The 14,720-nt window shown below is 44.3% G+C and overlaps 2 protein-coding genes across 2 annotated transcripts; both read right to left on the reverse strand.

Moving 5' to 3' along the window:
• Window positions 1-245: 245 nt before the first annotated feature.
• On the reverse strand, window positions 246-3,539 carry LOC133885420 (receptor-like cytoplasmic kinase 176). The gene is made up of 6 exons (XM_062325132.1): window positions 2,865-3,539; window positions 1,822-2,147; window positions 1,595-1,730; window positions 1,358-1,500; window positions 1,152-1,275; window positions 246-883 (listed from the first exon to the last, which is right to left on the reverse strand). The coding sequence occupies exons 1-6, from the start codon at window positions 2,929-2,931 to the stop codon at window positions 468-470; spliced, it is 1,212 nt and encodes a 403-aa protein (XP_062181116.1). The 5' UTR covers window positions 2,932-3,539; the 3' UTR covers window positions 246-467.
• Window positions 3,540-8,090: 4,551 nt separating this feature from the next.
• Window positions 8,091-12,875, reverse strand: LOC133885769 (uncharacterized). Its single transcript, XM_062325514.1, has 2 exons — window positions 12,176-12,875; window positions 8,091-8,361 (listed from the first exon to the last, which is right to left on the reverse strand). The coding sequence occupies exons 1-2, from the start codon at window positions 12,521-12,523 to the stop codon at window positions 8,236-8,238; spliced, it is 474 nt and encodes a 157-aa protein (XP_062181498.1). The 5' UTR covers window positions 12,524-12,875; the 3' UTR covers window positions 8,091-8,235.
• Window positions 12,876-14,720: the final 1,845 nt, after the last annotated feature.

Raw genomic sequence — 14,720 nt, forward strand, 5'->3', positions numbered from 1 at the left:
ACCCGGAGAAGCAACAAGAGAGGAGACGCGAAATGTTACCTCCAGCGAGGGAATATTTTAATTTTTAACGGTAATTTAGTATGTTCTCAGCTTTATCTGGCCGAATTTGTTAATCGGCGGTATAGGTTTATGTTGGTTAATTTGCTTCGAGATCCGAAGGCTTCTGCAGCTTGTTCAAACTGACCAAGTGTTGGTGCTCGAAGCCTCGAATTTGGCATTGATAAGATGAGCTAAACCAGCTTGCAGAGATCTAACAGCGTGCTGAGCTTTTGGCTTGAACAGAACTTCACAACACTCGAACTGGATGTAAGTATGTATTTACATACTGTATTTTACAAAGACTTGAAGATGCAAAAACTACATGATAAGCGCAAAAGATTGAGAACTCTGCCTCTTTACAAATCACTCTATGAGCCTATATAACCTACACCTGCAAAAGAGAAAAACTCAGCTTACGATTCACTCACTCAAACTGGGTTTGGAGAAGCAGGCTTCCCCTTGGTCGACGCCTTTGTGCCATTGCTGTCTAAGTTCCGATTGCTCGGCCTCTTCTGTAACTGAGGGTTACCTCCCTCCTTGGAGTCCTGGAGCTTTTCTAATTCTATAACCACCTCGTCCATGCTGGGCCTGTGCCTGGACTCCACTGAGAGGCATTGCAGTGCCAATTCTGCAGCCTTCTGCGCCCTAGCAAGGGAGTATTGCCCGCCCAGACGGGGGTCCAGGATGCGGAATATCCGCCGCTTGCTTCTCAGGTACGGCCTAGCCCATTCCACCAGGACATGCTCCCCGTTCGGGCGGTTCTTGTCCAGTGCACGGCGCCCTGACAGCATTTCTAGGAGTACTACTCCGAAGCTGTAGACATCGCTCTTGGTGGTCAGATGACCTTCACAAGGTAAAACGGAATTAGTTAGTAAGTTCAGTAACTAGCTTCCAAATGACTCTAAGATTGGCTCTAGGATGCTCAGCAGTACGGCGCTGAACCCAGCGCGTAATGAGACTGCAAAATTCTTGCTACAATCCTCACAGCTCAATTATGTTTTGAGATAGGATTGGTTGAATTTCTCGACAATAGAATTGAAATGTGTGAGTGTGATTCGTGGCTAATAATACTAGTTGCATCCGATGATATGGAAATAGAACAATGACGCTACCTGTCGCAAGGTATTCTGGAGCAGCGTACCCATGAGTCCCCATCACCCTAGTGGATACATGGCTCTTGTCACCAGTTGGACCATCCTTCGCCAGCCCGAAATCAGAGAGCTTAGCATTGAAGTTCTGGAGAAAATTTCTCGCTATCAGCTCAACCAACTAAGCAATATTGTTGGTCCAAAGGACAATAATCTTTAACACTGCATACCGCGTCTAGAAGGACATTAGAGGTCTTGAAATCACGGTAGATGACTTTAGCCTCATCGCTGTGGAGAAAGGCAAGCCCTTTCGCCGCTCCGAGGGCAATTTTCATTCGAAGGTTCCAGGACAGTGGCTGGAAATGGGTGCTCCCTGCATATTGAAACATTTTAGAATCATTCCTTCAAATTTTGGGAAGTAGGCAAATAGCAGTCGGTAGCTAGGAAAAGTAAGGACACATGCTTACTCCTGAACAGATGATTCTCCAAACTCCCGCGTGACATGAATTCATACACAAGGAGCCGCTGTTCGTCTTCGAGACAGTAGCCAACGAGCTTTACAAGATATGGGTGCGACAGCGTTCCAAGATAATTCACTTCAGCCTGCACAAATGAAGGAACAGCGTGTCATACAGACTGTAAAACTGGCATGAAACGAGAGGCCTTTGCCCAACATATCGGTGTGGATACTAACCAGCCATTCCTTGTGGCCCTGGTAACTTTCCTGGTTCAGCTTCTTGACAGCAATCACCATCCCTGTGCCTGGTCTAGTTGGGGCGAGCGTCTTCTCATCGATCCACCCCTTGAAGACCAACCCAAACCCACCCTCGCCTAGCACGCTGTCTGGTCTAAAGTTTCTGGTGGCAGTTCTCAGCTCGTTGAAGGTGAAGGCCTTGACATTTGCTGACTCCAGAATCTCATCCTCGCTCCGTGGGGTTGGCAGCATTGACGCCGATGAGGCATGGCTGCTGCAGTTGCTCAAGGCTACCCCATTCTTACTAGCAAACTTGGAAGTTGCCCCTAACCGTCATCAAGAAACAATAAAGACTTTCAGACTTTTGTCCATCATACTCTACCTAATTATGCCGCTACTTTTTCCTATTCTTTAGTGGTAGTATTTGATTTGTGCATCATTAAATGACAACAAGTTCATGGAAAGGTTAAAAGGTTGCACCGATAATGAGCTTTCTTCCTTACTTCCTTAGCTCAGCATAGAAACAACTGAACTTTCAGCATGGGGCAGTCAATAACTTTGAAAATAGGGACAAAGATTTAGCTAAAAAGTAGCATAAAAAAATGAACTTTCCTCTCCTTACGATTAGATGAACATTCAATTCAGAACAATGAATAACATCAAATGAAAAGTCAGATAAAGTTAGTTGTGTTAGCATTTACACTGACACGTAGCGCACCTAACAGGAAATGGAAAGGTTTGGTCTTTGCACATAGAACAATCCAAGAGGAAATGAACAATTAACAATCCAAGAGGAAGTGTCTAAGCGCAAAATATATTTTTCTTTTTAACACGCGCTGCTAGTGTTAGGTGCCAAACTACGTGGTCGAGTGATCCTACACGAGTACGCGGCAAAGGGGATTAGCAACTCAGCATCAGCTAACACCAGCGTCCAATAGAACAGGACAAATAAAGAGCACAAAATTAACACGAATCGATTATTGATTGCTTGAATAATCCGAAGATGGAGAAGAAGGCAATTGAGGAACGGAATTAACACGAACCTGAAGGGGAGGAGGCGCAGCGGGAAGGGCTGTCGGAGCTGATCTTGGCGCCCCAGCAATTCCCCATGGCGACGCCGAATTAATCCAGGAACGGCAAGGCCTCGAAAAGAAGCAGCCTTAATTTTGGCTCCAATCGGATCACCAGAAGTCGGAAAGGGAGCTACGGAAGAAGTGCAACTCCGAGGAATGAAACAGAGCACGCAAATCGCAAGAACCAACAACCTCCCAGCTCCAACCGAATCAGAAGCTCCGATTGAACAAGCCGAACCGAGACGGCCAAATCCTCTCTCTGAGCTCGCAAGATGGAAGCACAGCTGCACTCTGCGAGAGAGAGAGAGAGAGAGAGAGAGAGAGAGAGGAGCACAAAAGGTGAGACCTTTGTGCGTGCGGATGGATGAAACAAGGGTGAGATTGAGATAGATCTCTTTTTCTCGCTCACGCCTCGTGCGTTGGCCTCGAGCCACGCGCCAGAGACAGAGAGAGAGATGGGGATCCGATACTGCCGCCGCTTCTAGAAGGAGGAGGAGGTGGAGGAGAGAGAGGCAGCCATTAATGGCGGGGAAAGGCGAGGGGCGGCGGGCGAAGTGGTTGGGTCAGGCCCGTCGGCTCCGGTGGCCTTCCTTGTCGGAGCCGAGCGCCCCCAGTGCTCTCCTCACCGCTTTTATTTATACCCTCATCATATATACATGCTCTACTCTATATATGATGAGAAATTAACGTACAGAAGGCAAGGTAAAATACTCATGTGCGGGGTTTACCTACTCCAGGAAAACCAACAAATATTAATGATGTTGATTTTTTTGTTCAATTGAACAATGCAAATATATAATGTAGGTCCTTGTCTCTCTTCCTCTCTGGTGTGAACTGCTTCGAAAGATATATACCTAGTCCCCTAGGTAGGTTGGTAGGTTTGTATTGGTGGATCTCCATGGAATTGTATGTGAGCTTGTAGACCTAGCTATGGGATTGTTTGATGAAGTTTTATCTATAAGAATTTTTAGAGTAAGGTATTTTTAGTTTTAGAAATTTATAGAATTAAAACTGTAGGTACATTGAGAATGTTTAGTTGAGCTATTTTATTTCTATTTTAGTCTAAAAATAAAAACTTAAATCACTCAATCTTAATATATAAATATCCTATAAATATAAGATCTAATATATAATTAGAAGTTAGAACTCTACTAAAACAGGAACTATATATGGAGTCGTAGACCTGTCTAGGCTCCAGTGGACATGCATGCATGCGGTCGATCAGTAGACTACTGATTCAGTACGCCATGAAAAAATGCAATGCAAGTTGGAAACGTTTAGTGCTAGCTGTTTCTTCCCATAGAGAGATCGAGCCGTGAATAAAATTACGGACTAACCCACTTTCCAAGAACGTTCTAGTACCGCACGCGCAGTGGATGGAATATCACCCGTTTAATTTCTTTTTAATTAAAGAACGTGACAATGGAGTGGTCTAATAAGTAGTGCAACTAGCATATATTCAGAGAAATAAGCAGCAGGAGTGTACGAATACTTGTGTGGTGATGGCGAGAACTACACAGTTGGTAAAGGCTGCAGGGGAGGAGCAGGTGCACTCAGTCTTGAACTCGGGTGTTGTATAGATTCTGTTTCGGACATCAAGTAAATCTGATCATAACACCTTCGGATAAAAAATTAAGGTAAAATCTAAAAATTATATGTGTATGTTTTAGTTTTAGCATATATATCTATTTTGTTTCTAAAAGTATACAAAATTGCTCACGAGTTTGAACTAATTTGCTTGTAGCAAAATTGTTCTTATTTTTTTAATTAAAAATATGTAGCAGTTAAATTTGATATTGTCTTTGAATAAATCTAATATATTCACAAAAATTGTTGAACAACGATCTTAATTGCATGTTTCTTAAATTACTCATATATCTATTCTAATTTGCTTGTGTTTTTTCACAAAATTACTTACATATATGCATTTAAGAGGCAGAAGAACATATATATTTTTTATTAAATGTTTTCTCTGTTTTTTTTGCCACGCATTGAAATGGATCATTGATAAGGGTGGAAAGTTCAGATATAAAAAAAATCAAAAATAAAATAAATTCTCATATTCAAACTTTTTAGTACTTAAAAATATATGTGTATGCTATAAGTATAAAGCATGTACATTTTGTTTGTAGATATATTAAAAGATTAATGCTAGCTTTAAGTACTGATAAAGGTTGTACACAGCACAAAAAGCTACGTACCGGTGGACCATTACCCGCCGGTTCGGCAAGCTACTTAGTAATAGGCCACAAGTTAATTTGATCAAGTAGAATTAATTTATTATCTAGCTTCATCCCAAAACGACTTTGACGCAAATTGCAAGATATATACAAAGCCTTTACAACTCTTGGGTCAAACCGTCTCGACCAAACAAATTTGCTGCTGCTCTACAAAGTGTTTCAACTTTTTTTTTTTTTTACTTTTTTGGAGATCGAATCGATTAGGTAAAGAAAGTGCACATTAGTTGCATGTTTTGTTTTTTATAGTGTACTTGGTTAGAGAGATAGGAGTATTCCTGAATGGAAGTTATTATTTAGTTTTTGAAGTGTTTAATTGAAGGACAAGTGAGATGTGATCATTAACTAATGAGAATATTCTTATTAGATACCAGATAAATCTATCCGTGAAAAAAAGTACAAGTTGGAGCCATCATGATTATATGTTGATAAAAAACTAAAAATATGAAAAGCTGGTTCTACAAAATTTTGATTAACCCCATTTAAATTTTATCCATCTAACCAAATAAAAAATTAGATGTCATATCCATATTACCAAATAAAAAATTAAATTACTCCAACCAATAAATTAAAATATAAATAATTATATCACATCTAACCTTATCCTTTAACATATCCTTACTGACCACCGTGTACCGTTCGGTCCTACCAACTTAGACCGGAGTGCTGGTTAATATAATATAATACTGTTCTTACTTCATAGTGTAAAATCTTTGCTCTCACGGAAATATCGAGGCAGAGAGGGGAATCATTCAACAGCTGTGGGTCACCTAAGCCTAACCAATAAAAAAAAATCTAACAGATTAAAACGTAGAGAAAAATACTACTGCTATTATAAAAAAAATCCCTTCACTATTGACGTATAGAGGGGTTTCATTACCGGTTTTAGAGTCGATAGTGGATAACATATAGTGATAGTCGGAAAGTCTCTGACTATCACTGTCGATCCGAGGGACCAGCAGTGAAGGGATTATCACTGCCGGCTGAAAACTTCGGTCGGCAGTGATAGTTGACTATCACTGTTGGTTAAAGGTTTCAGCCGATAGTAATAGTCGGATGTCGAATCGATCTCTTTAGAGCTCGAAAAATTAAAAATATATTTTTTGCACCCGAGGAATCCTCACATCAGCGTCGTCGCAAGTCACGTGACTTTTCGTATGAAATACACGCACTCGGAACCTCTCAGCTTGCGCGATACGTCCTTACCATCTCACCACAAAAGTACTAGTGATATCATTAGCATATGCAATATTTTTGACATCTTCTGTCTGAAATTTTAAACGATTATCCGAATATCTAAATGACATTAAATGAAAAGATTTTCACCTATAAATGACATCAAATGACAGCTCATAACATGAACCGACAGTGATAGTAGATTTTCACTGCCGTCTCTTTTCGAATGGTATTTTATAACAATCTATAATATGAACTGACAATGATATTTTATCACTATAATGTATAGAGTATATAATAGTCGGCGTAGCGTTTTTCTTTTAAGATCCACAACATTGTATCCAGAGAGATGAACTATTGTTATAAATTTTAGTCAAAAAATATAGGAAGAAATATTACAACTAATACATCTTAATTTAGATTTTTTTTTTTTTTTGCCGCCTCGATGGTGACATGCGATGACTTTATGTTGTTGTCATCGATCGCCAATTTGCTATGTCGGCACGGCAGCTAAGTACGTAGAGCCTCAATTTTCTGTCTATGAAGTCGTGCTTCCACACACTAGCTGCTGCCATCAAAGTGATCACACGATTAAGAATATTGCATTGTCGTCCGTAAAAAGTAATAATAAAAGTAGGATTATGTTGGTGCGGCAGGCTTGACGATCGAGGCAGCTAATAGCCGACCGGTCGGGCCCAATGCATGCATCCAGCAGATCACTAAACAGGTATCTATCTGTTAACAACAGTGGAGTACATACGTGCGGTCATGCATCAATCATCGTCGTTAATGTTGGGATGTGGCTCATATATAAGTCCCATTCATAATAATGCAAAGAAAGAGATTTAATCCCATATTACTAAGGCAATGGAACGTAGATCAATTTAAATAGTAGAGTTCTTTCTCTCTTTGTAATAGAGAAATGAGAAAGAGAGAATAGGCTTTGCTATATTCACATGTATTCGCGTATTTTTGTGTTCTCCCCTTAAATCGCGTTCAATGCCATAATTGGTGGGCATTTTATGAGAGGAAACGACTCCAAAGACAGCTAATTCTATATAAATCCAGGAGACTTTCAGATGTTGAGAGGAGGTAATTTTCTGCTCCATTCATACTTCTCCATCTATCTATATCACTATTTTGTCGTCCTGCGCTGCCGGATCTCGCCGGCCCTTCTCCTTGGCGGGCACAAGGGTGAGCGGTATCTTCGAGTCTTTATCGTCGTGAAACCCGCACGAGGGACGACAATAAGGTTTTTGGGTAGCGCATCCGCGCGACCGCTCTGCTCTGCTTCATCTACGATCTGCACTGCTACGAATCGACATATCATCAAATTCATCATTCATCAGCGGATCGTGCTTGAGCTGGTATGGCACAAGGTTGTGCCTGTGCTTTTCTCTGGTCTAGTCAGGCTGGCACGACACGGCATGGACGGTCCTGCTGGTGGTTGGCATGACCCGAGGCACGAAGGGGCCCAAGTCCCAACTCACGTAAGATAATAAATAGCTTGTTTGTGCGTATAAATTTACGAAAACAATACAAACCATGGAAGCTTGGCTGGAGGCCACCAGCGAAGGCAAGTCAGCGATGTGAGGCAGTGAGTGCGCCGGTGTGAGGAACCATCCAAACAGTATTCTAATTAATCACTAAGTCGATCACTGACACGATCATGACTTCAACGATTAAACAGAATACTGCTCCGGTAGTCTTGGCACGTGTTTTGTGCCCAAGGATCGGAACACATGCCTTTCAACATGTACATCACAACATAGCTTAATAAAGAGCGAATAATAAATATTTATATTACAAGTATTAAGCATGCAACTGATTTCAAAAATTTACAACAAAAACGAGCTAGGAGGAGACAAAACCCCTCAACTCCTAACCACAAAAGAAAGTTAAACTTATAACAACAAAAGAGAATGGCGCTACATGCCCTTAGGCATCATCTCAAAAACACAACTTTTAGAGTATGATGCACTACTCTTACCCGCCACCAAGATTGGCAGGCACGAAGTAGCCAAAAATAGCCTCTTCCGCAGCAGCAGGAGTACCTGAAAGCGCAGGCATGAGTACGAAGGTACTCGCAAGACTTAAACCATATAGAGCACATATACATAGCTCGACTCCAAGGATTATGCAATGATCATTAGCAAGGATGAGCCACAGGTTAGGTAAAACATATGCACTAAGCATCCTAGACATATGTGTGAGCGACTGAAACTTAACCAAAACATATAAAAACTACCCTGCAACTAACAACTGAACAAGTGTAACTGTAACCAACATGTGTATCAATAAGTAACAAGAACCAACACCACCATCTCCCACATACCGAACCACAAACCATACTCGAAACTCTACGACCAGGTGCAAATGAAATAATAGCATGCTCATGACCGAGAGCGCGGCAGTTCGAACTGTTTATACACCCTGCAGGGGATACTTCTGGACCTACACGATACAAGGACTATATGGCTTGTGTCACCCGCTAAAGTGCACACAAGGGGTACTCGTAACAACCTTCCTCATCCAGCCCCAACCGTGTGGATTGTGCATCGTTCGACGCGACGGTACTAGGACTACTCCCAAAGCAAATTAGTACCACTTACAAGCCCGTCCGCTCACACCGTTGATGTTCAGGCCCACAAAGCCACAGCTGCGAAGGTATTCGGCTTGCCTTACTATTAGATCGGCATGTGATGAGTAAGGTAAGTGCTAAAGCCAACTACCCTGACGATCGGCCTTAAACGATGCAAGCGGTCTACGGTGCTCGGGTTCCTCTCCCGAACTGCCCCCAGGACTTTCCTTCGAGGCAGAAGTCACCCCTAGCACCGCTCACATCTCGTCTCATACTCACCACTTATACAACCATCTCAACCTCAACAAGTGTATATAATCATAAGAAGGTCCTATGCTCGCGAACAACGGAATGCGTCGTCGTTTGACTTCTACCGAATAACCTAAGCATGGCTAAGCATATAAGTTGAACTCATACCTAGACATTGACAACATCTCAAGGCTACAAGGAATGTAAATACACAAGTATTGAAAGTAGAAGAATGCAATCGCCATAGGTTCTATCCATTGGTATCCGACACTGACTCACTAAACATGCATGCATACATACATAAGCATATTTCATCAATTTTAGACCTATCCAATTACACAAGATGGATCAATATGCTTAGTTACTTGCCTTGATGTACTGGCTCAAATAGGTGGGGCGTATTGGGATCTTCCTAGGCCTCCAGGATCAACGGACCAATGTTCTCTAAAAAGGATCAACACGCGCAATGCCATGAGTATGAATGAAGTGCAAATATATGCTACAATATGCATATAATGGCTGAAAACATTTTTCCTAGATAAAACAAGTTATAAGGAAACTAGCAAAATTGGATTCATCAATTTTGGACTCGCAAAGAACCAACGGTGAATTAATGAAGTCTTAACCTAATTAGTTTATCTTAGAAAGTGAATTAACTCTTTCATGGCTGGGGACATTTTTAATAGGTAGATTAGATTATTATGAAACAACAAAATTGGTTTCATAATTTTTAGAGCTACGGAGAATTTATTATGAATTTTACAAAATTTGGACCGCCTGATGAATAGTAACTACGGAAGTTCCGCAGATTTCTGCGGAAGATTCGTGAATTTCTGTGGAAGTTCCGCACACTGCGGAACTTCCAAAAAATTGTGCGGAACTTTCAGACTTTCCAGAAAAGCTCCATTTTGAGGGAAAACTTTGCCAAATCAATTTGCAATACTCTCCAATCCAAAGGGGAACATGTTTGAGATGGTTTATGGAGTCTAGCAACTCGATTCCCAACTCAAATCTCATCTAAATCCTTATTTTGGTCCAAAATTTCAAAACTCATGAACTTTGCTCTAATTCAAAATCGACCACCCAAATCACGAATTCATGCCGTGGGAAGCCTAAGGGACTTACCCAAGATGCTTGTGGAGTTGGGTGACCGCCGGGGAATGGAGAAAACGGAGGGAAATCGAAAAACTCCGGTGTTCCTCGTGTTTCAACCAAGAATACCAAAAGACATCAAATCCGGCTCGAATCTTTCGGGAAAGAGCAAACAAATTGGAGGGATATGAAGCTTATGAGCTAAGGATCACATAAGTACCACATGCATACCTCAAATTCTTCTCTTGAGGTTGGATTTTGGGAGAAAGGGAGAGAGAGTGAGAGAGGGAGTGAGAGGAAGCTGCTCCTTGCTTCTTTGGCCGGTTGAGCACGGGAGTGAGGGTGGGAGCAGGTGGGGCTGCTTCCCAAGTGGAGGGAGAGATGGTGGGGCCGGCTGGTGGGCCCACGTACAAGAGAAAGAAGTTCGTTTAACTGCTAATTGAATTCCTTTCTCTCCTGAATTTCCTTCTCTCATCCAATTGATTTTTAACGAAGTGTATTAGTGTTCCGAATTACAATTACGCAAAACTAAACATAATGCTTAAGAAGCATGATTATGCTTAATTGCGTGATTAAGAATTTGGGACGTGACAAACCTCCCCCTTAAAAAGAATCTCACCCCGAGATTCGGTACGAGTCGGGGATAGGACAATGAGCACGTTGTGAGTAGGCATCGTGATGTGAGAGATGGAATCCGATGCACCCCTTTTTGTTCCACATGGCGATGAACACATACAAGCGAAATGTTCCAACTGTGCAAAATTTACAATGACTTTTACAAGCCTGCAAAGAGCTCGGGATACTCGGAGCGGATCTTATCCTCACGCTCCCAAGTTGCCTCATCTTCCGAGTGGTTGCTCCATTGGACTTTGATGAATTTTATGGAACTTCGCCGCGTCTTGCGCTTGACTTCACCCAAAATCCTTATCGGCCGCTCGCAATACGACAAATCTGGCTGCACTTCTTGAGGTGCAACATCAATGACCTCGTTTGGAACTCGGAAGCTTTTCTTTAGTTGCAACACGTGGAAGACGTTATGCACGACGGAGAGAGACGGAGGCAAGTCCAGTTGATATGCCACCTCTCCACATCGAGCAATAATCTGGAATGATCCCACGTATCGAGGCGCTAACTTGCCTCTGACTTGGAATTGACGAACACCCTTGAGCAGTGAAACCTTGAGGTACACATGATCTCCAATTACGAACTCGAGGTCTCGACGGGGACCATCCGCATAGATCTTTTGCCGGGATTGAGCCGTGAGAAGACTCTTGCGGATATTCAGAACATGATCTTCCGTCTCCTTGACCAAATCCGGACCTAGGAAAGTCCGTTCGCTGGATTCGAACCAATTCAACGGCGTTCGGCACCTTCTGCCATATAGAGCTTCAAACGGCGACATCTCCATACTCGCTTGGAAGCTATTGTTGTATGAGAACTCCGCGAAGGGAAGGAAGCGAGAAGAAAAAGAAGATTGCTTGGCTGGATGTTAAAGAAAGGCTGTGAGCTGCTATATGCTCATCCAACACTAACAAGAACAACAGTGAGAACAGATAAGAGGTGGTTGAAAATTGGCAATTCCATAATTTTTTCCTACACTAACAGGACCAGGATACCAATAAGTAATAATAAAAACCTGAGCGATGGCATGCAACGACGCTTGGACAGAGAGATTAACCGGCAGCCGGGCTCGCATACAAGCAGTTGGCATTTGTCCCTGGAAGGCACGACGACAAGGCTATCATGACTCGTGGTCAGAGCCCAGAATTCACTAGCGCATGGCCGGAGTACAAACTTCGACGGCGCACAGCTGGAACCCGGAGCTTCTTACGGCACACGACCTGAGCTCAAGCATCCACGACATGAAGGCCGATCATAGAGACACCACCTCGGCACGAAGGCCAAGCATCACAAAGAGCAGAAGGAAGAGGGAGATGAGTACTCACTGGCGTGGGCAACAGGGCGACCAATAGGAATGGCACCCTCTCCTCGAGGACGGCCAACAGGAGCAGCCGGGGTTGGTGATGGCAGGTTGGGAGGGGCTTCAATGGAGCAGGCCTTCGGCCAGGAGCGCACAACAGCAGGTGCGACCAGGGTCTCCGCCCTTTGTTCTTCGGCGAAGGATATGGCAGTAGGGAAGCCAAGGCGGCGGCGGCCAGCAGGGCCTCCAGCCCTCTTCCCATCTGCGCAGGGAGCAGCAGGGTGTTGAGTATCCGGGGCGCATGGTAGGAGGGCTGTAGGCCTGCCCTCTTCTCCGGCACGTCGTCAGCAAGGGTGACGAGCGGGGCCTCCATGGGCAGCCACTGCAGGATCTTGGCCGTGGCGCAAGACTGCTCGGCGAGGGCTGGGGCTCCGCCTGTCTACTCCATCTATGGGCAGCAACAGTAGAAACCGGGCAAGGCCATCAGGGGCTCCAGCGAGCAGGGGTGCCGGTAGGGCCTTTGGCCTTCTTCCCTCATCCTTTTTCTTTGCCCACGCCAGCCTCCTCTTTATATAAGTAGCAACCCCAAAACCTCCATAGAACTCGAATCCATTCCGATTTTGAGGGGATTGGGATGGGTAGAGATAGAGTTTGTTGGAGGATTTAGTTGGGAATCAATTTTGCGCGAATTCAGCTTGATCTGGTGGGAGATTCGTTGGAGATAGGGGTGGAGGGAGAGAGAAGCATGACAGCTTAGTTGGGGGTGGCCTCCACGGCTGGAGAAAGAAGGGAGTAAGCGCTCGGGCCTTGGGCCGAGAGGAGAAGCAAGGAGAGCGCTGCCCTAGGCTGGCCTAACCGGGAAAAGGAGAAGGCGAAAAGGGCCGGGCCAGCCAAAGGAAAGGGGCCGGCCGAGGCCTTTTTTTCTCTTTTTTATATGAATGTATATGTACGCTATGCAAATATACGATAAAATGACATCATACACAGAGTTTGTCTATCTACCTTATTTATGTTTTTGCATTTACATACATGTAATTTACCTTGCTAGAGTATGTTGCAATCCTCTTGAGCGGTAGAGTAGATACACTAGATAAACCTAAATCATATTTAGATAGAAATTGAGATATATTTATCTTGTGAAGTTTTTGAAGTTATTAGTTTCTAAGTGTCCTAATTTATTCCCCTCTTAGAACGTCACCGATCCTCTCACCTGGCTCACTCCCGTGCCACAGTCCCCGATGCACCTCGCTTGGCTCCAACCCGTGCCCCCGCCGCCCTCTAGGCTTGAGTCCACGTCCACGCCATGCCCAACCCCGGTGACTCCCCACCTCGATCGTGCCCTCGTCGATGCCGTCGTTGCCCTTCATCTCACGGTTGACGGGTCGAGTGCAGTATGAGTCAAGTCGTCAGGTCGTGGGCCATCACAAACATGGTCGTCATGCAGTCATGCACACGATCTCAGTCTCTTAGGAATTGATGCACTCATGCACACGGTCACCACTCGTGCCTCGAACCTAGGCAGCTATGCGTGGCCGTGGGTCATGAGTTGTGGCTACGTCAACGCCTGTCAGGTTGTGGCGAGATGGATTTGGGTCGTCGTGGACCACAGTCACCAGACACACATATAGAACATAACATATAGAAAAAAATTGCACAAAATTTTCGGTGTATATCTGTATACCAATGTTCTCGAGTGGGCCCGCCCCTACAGGTCTAGCATCTCCAGCCACTAGAGACGGTGAGGAGGGTAGAACGGGGGAGCTCGCGAGGCGGTTGGCGTCTGGGAAGATGCACGGAGAGGGCGAACCAAATGTGAGGAGGAGTAGAGGAGGAGAGGGGGGGGGAGATGGCCCGTGCTGGTGAAGGCAGAGGCAGAGGTGGGCGGCGCATTGGGTTCGAGCGCCGCGTCTAGAGTCATGAACGAGGAGGATTGGTGACGGCTGCGGTGTTGAAAAGGATCGGTCTTCGGGGCTCCATCTCGTACGAATCTTGATGTCATTTGGCCCCTTGAAAAGTTTTACAATATCTAAGGCAATTGATTTCGGATACCGATCCTTATTACATTGGTTTAACTGGATTGAATCAATCGATCGATCGATCTGGTACATGCATGGCTGTGTCTTGTCATGTTGTTGTCACACGACATGCATGTACCGTGAAGGTGATTTTTGGTGGGCTGGAGCAAGGGGAAGGTTATTCCACGGTGAAACTGCCGTGAACCTGCTTGCTAGCGGTGGCAGCTCCGTTCAGCAGCGGACTGTGCTCAAGCTGGTATGGCACAAGGCCGTGCCTGTGCTTTTCCAGGGCCGGTTCGGAGGGGGTCGAGCGGTGCGACCGCTCTGGGCCCTCAAAATCCAAAGACCCCATATGTATATGTATACTGTGTATATCAGTCTAAAAGTAAACTGAAAAAAATTAGATCTGAACGATTTATATTTAATAATGGAGCCCTATTTTTAATCTCACCCTGGACCACCGAAATGTCAGGGCCGAGCCTGTGCTTTTCTGTGGTCTAGTCAGGTACGACACGACATGGTCCACAGTCCTGGATGGTGGCTGGCATGACCCGA

This window comes from Phragmites australis, chromosome 11, assembly GCF_958298935.1.
Source record: "Phragmites australis chromosome 11, lpPhrAust1.1, whole genome shotgun sequence".
In the NCBI taxonomy this organism is placed as follows: Eukaryota; Viridiplantae; Streptophyta; class Magnoliopsida; order Poales; family Poaceae; genus Phragmites; species Phragmites australis.

Bases quoted from the DNA above. Each gene is read 5' to 3' on its own strand.
- LOC133885769 (XM_062325514.1), bottom strand. From the start codon at position 12,523: ATGGAGGCCCCGCTCGTCACCCTTGCTGACGACGTGCCGGAGAAGAGG. The intron at 8,362-12,175 runs GTGAGTACTCAT...CTGCGCTTTCAG, and splicing joins TCGCCCTGTTGCCCACGCCA to GTACTCCTGCTGCTGCGGAA.
- LOC133885420 (XM_062325132.1), bottom strand. From the start codon at position 2,931: ATGGGGAATTGCTGGGGCGCCAAGATCAGCTCCGACAGCCCTTCCCGC. The intron at 1,731-1,821 runs GTTAGTATCCAC...TCATTTGTGCAG, and splicing joins AGGGCCACAAGGAATGGCTG to GCTGAAGTGAATTATCTTGG. The intron at 1,501-1,594 runs GTAAGCATGTGT...TTCAATATGCAG, and splicing joins GGAGAATCATCTGTTCAGGA to GGAGCACCCATTTCCAGCCA.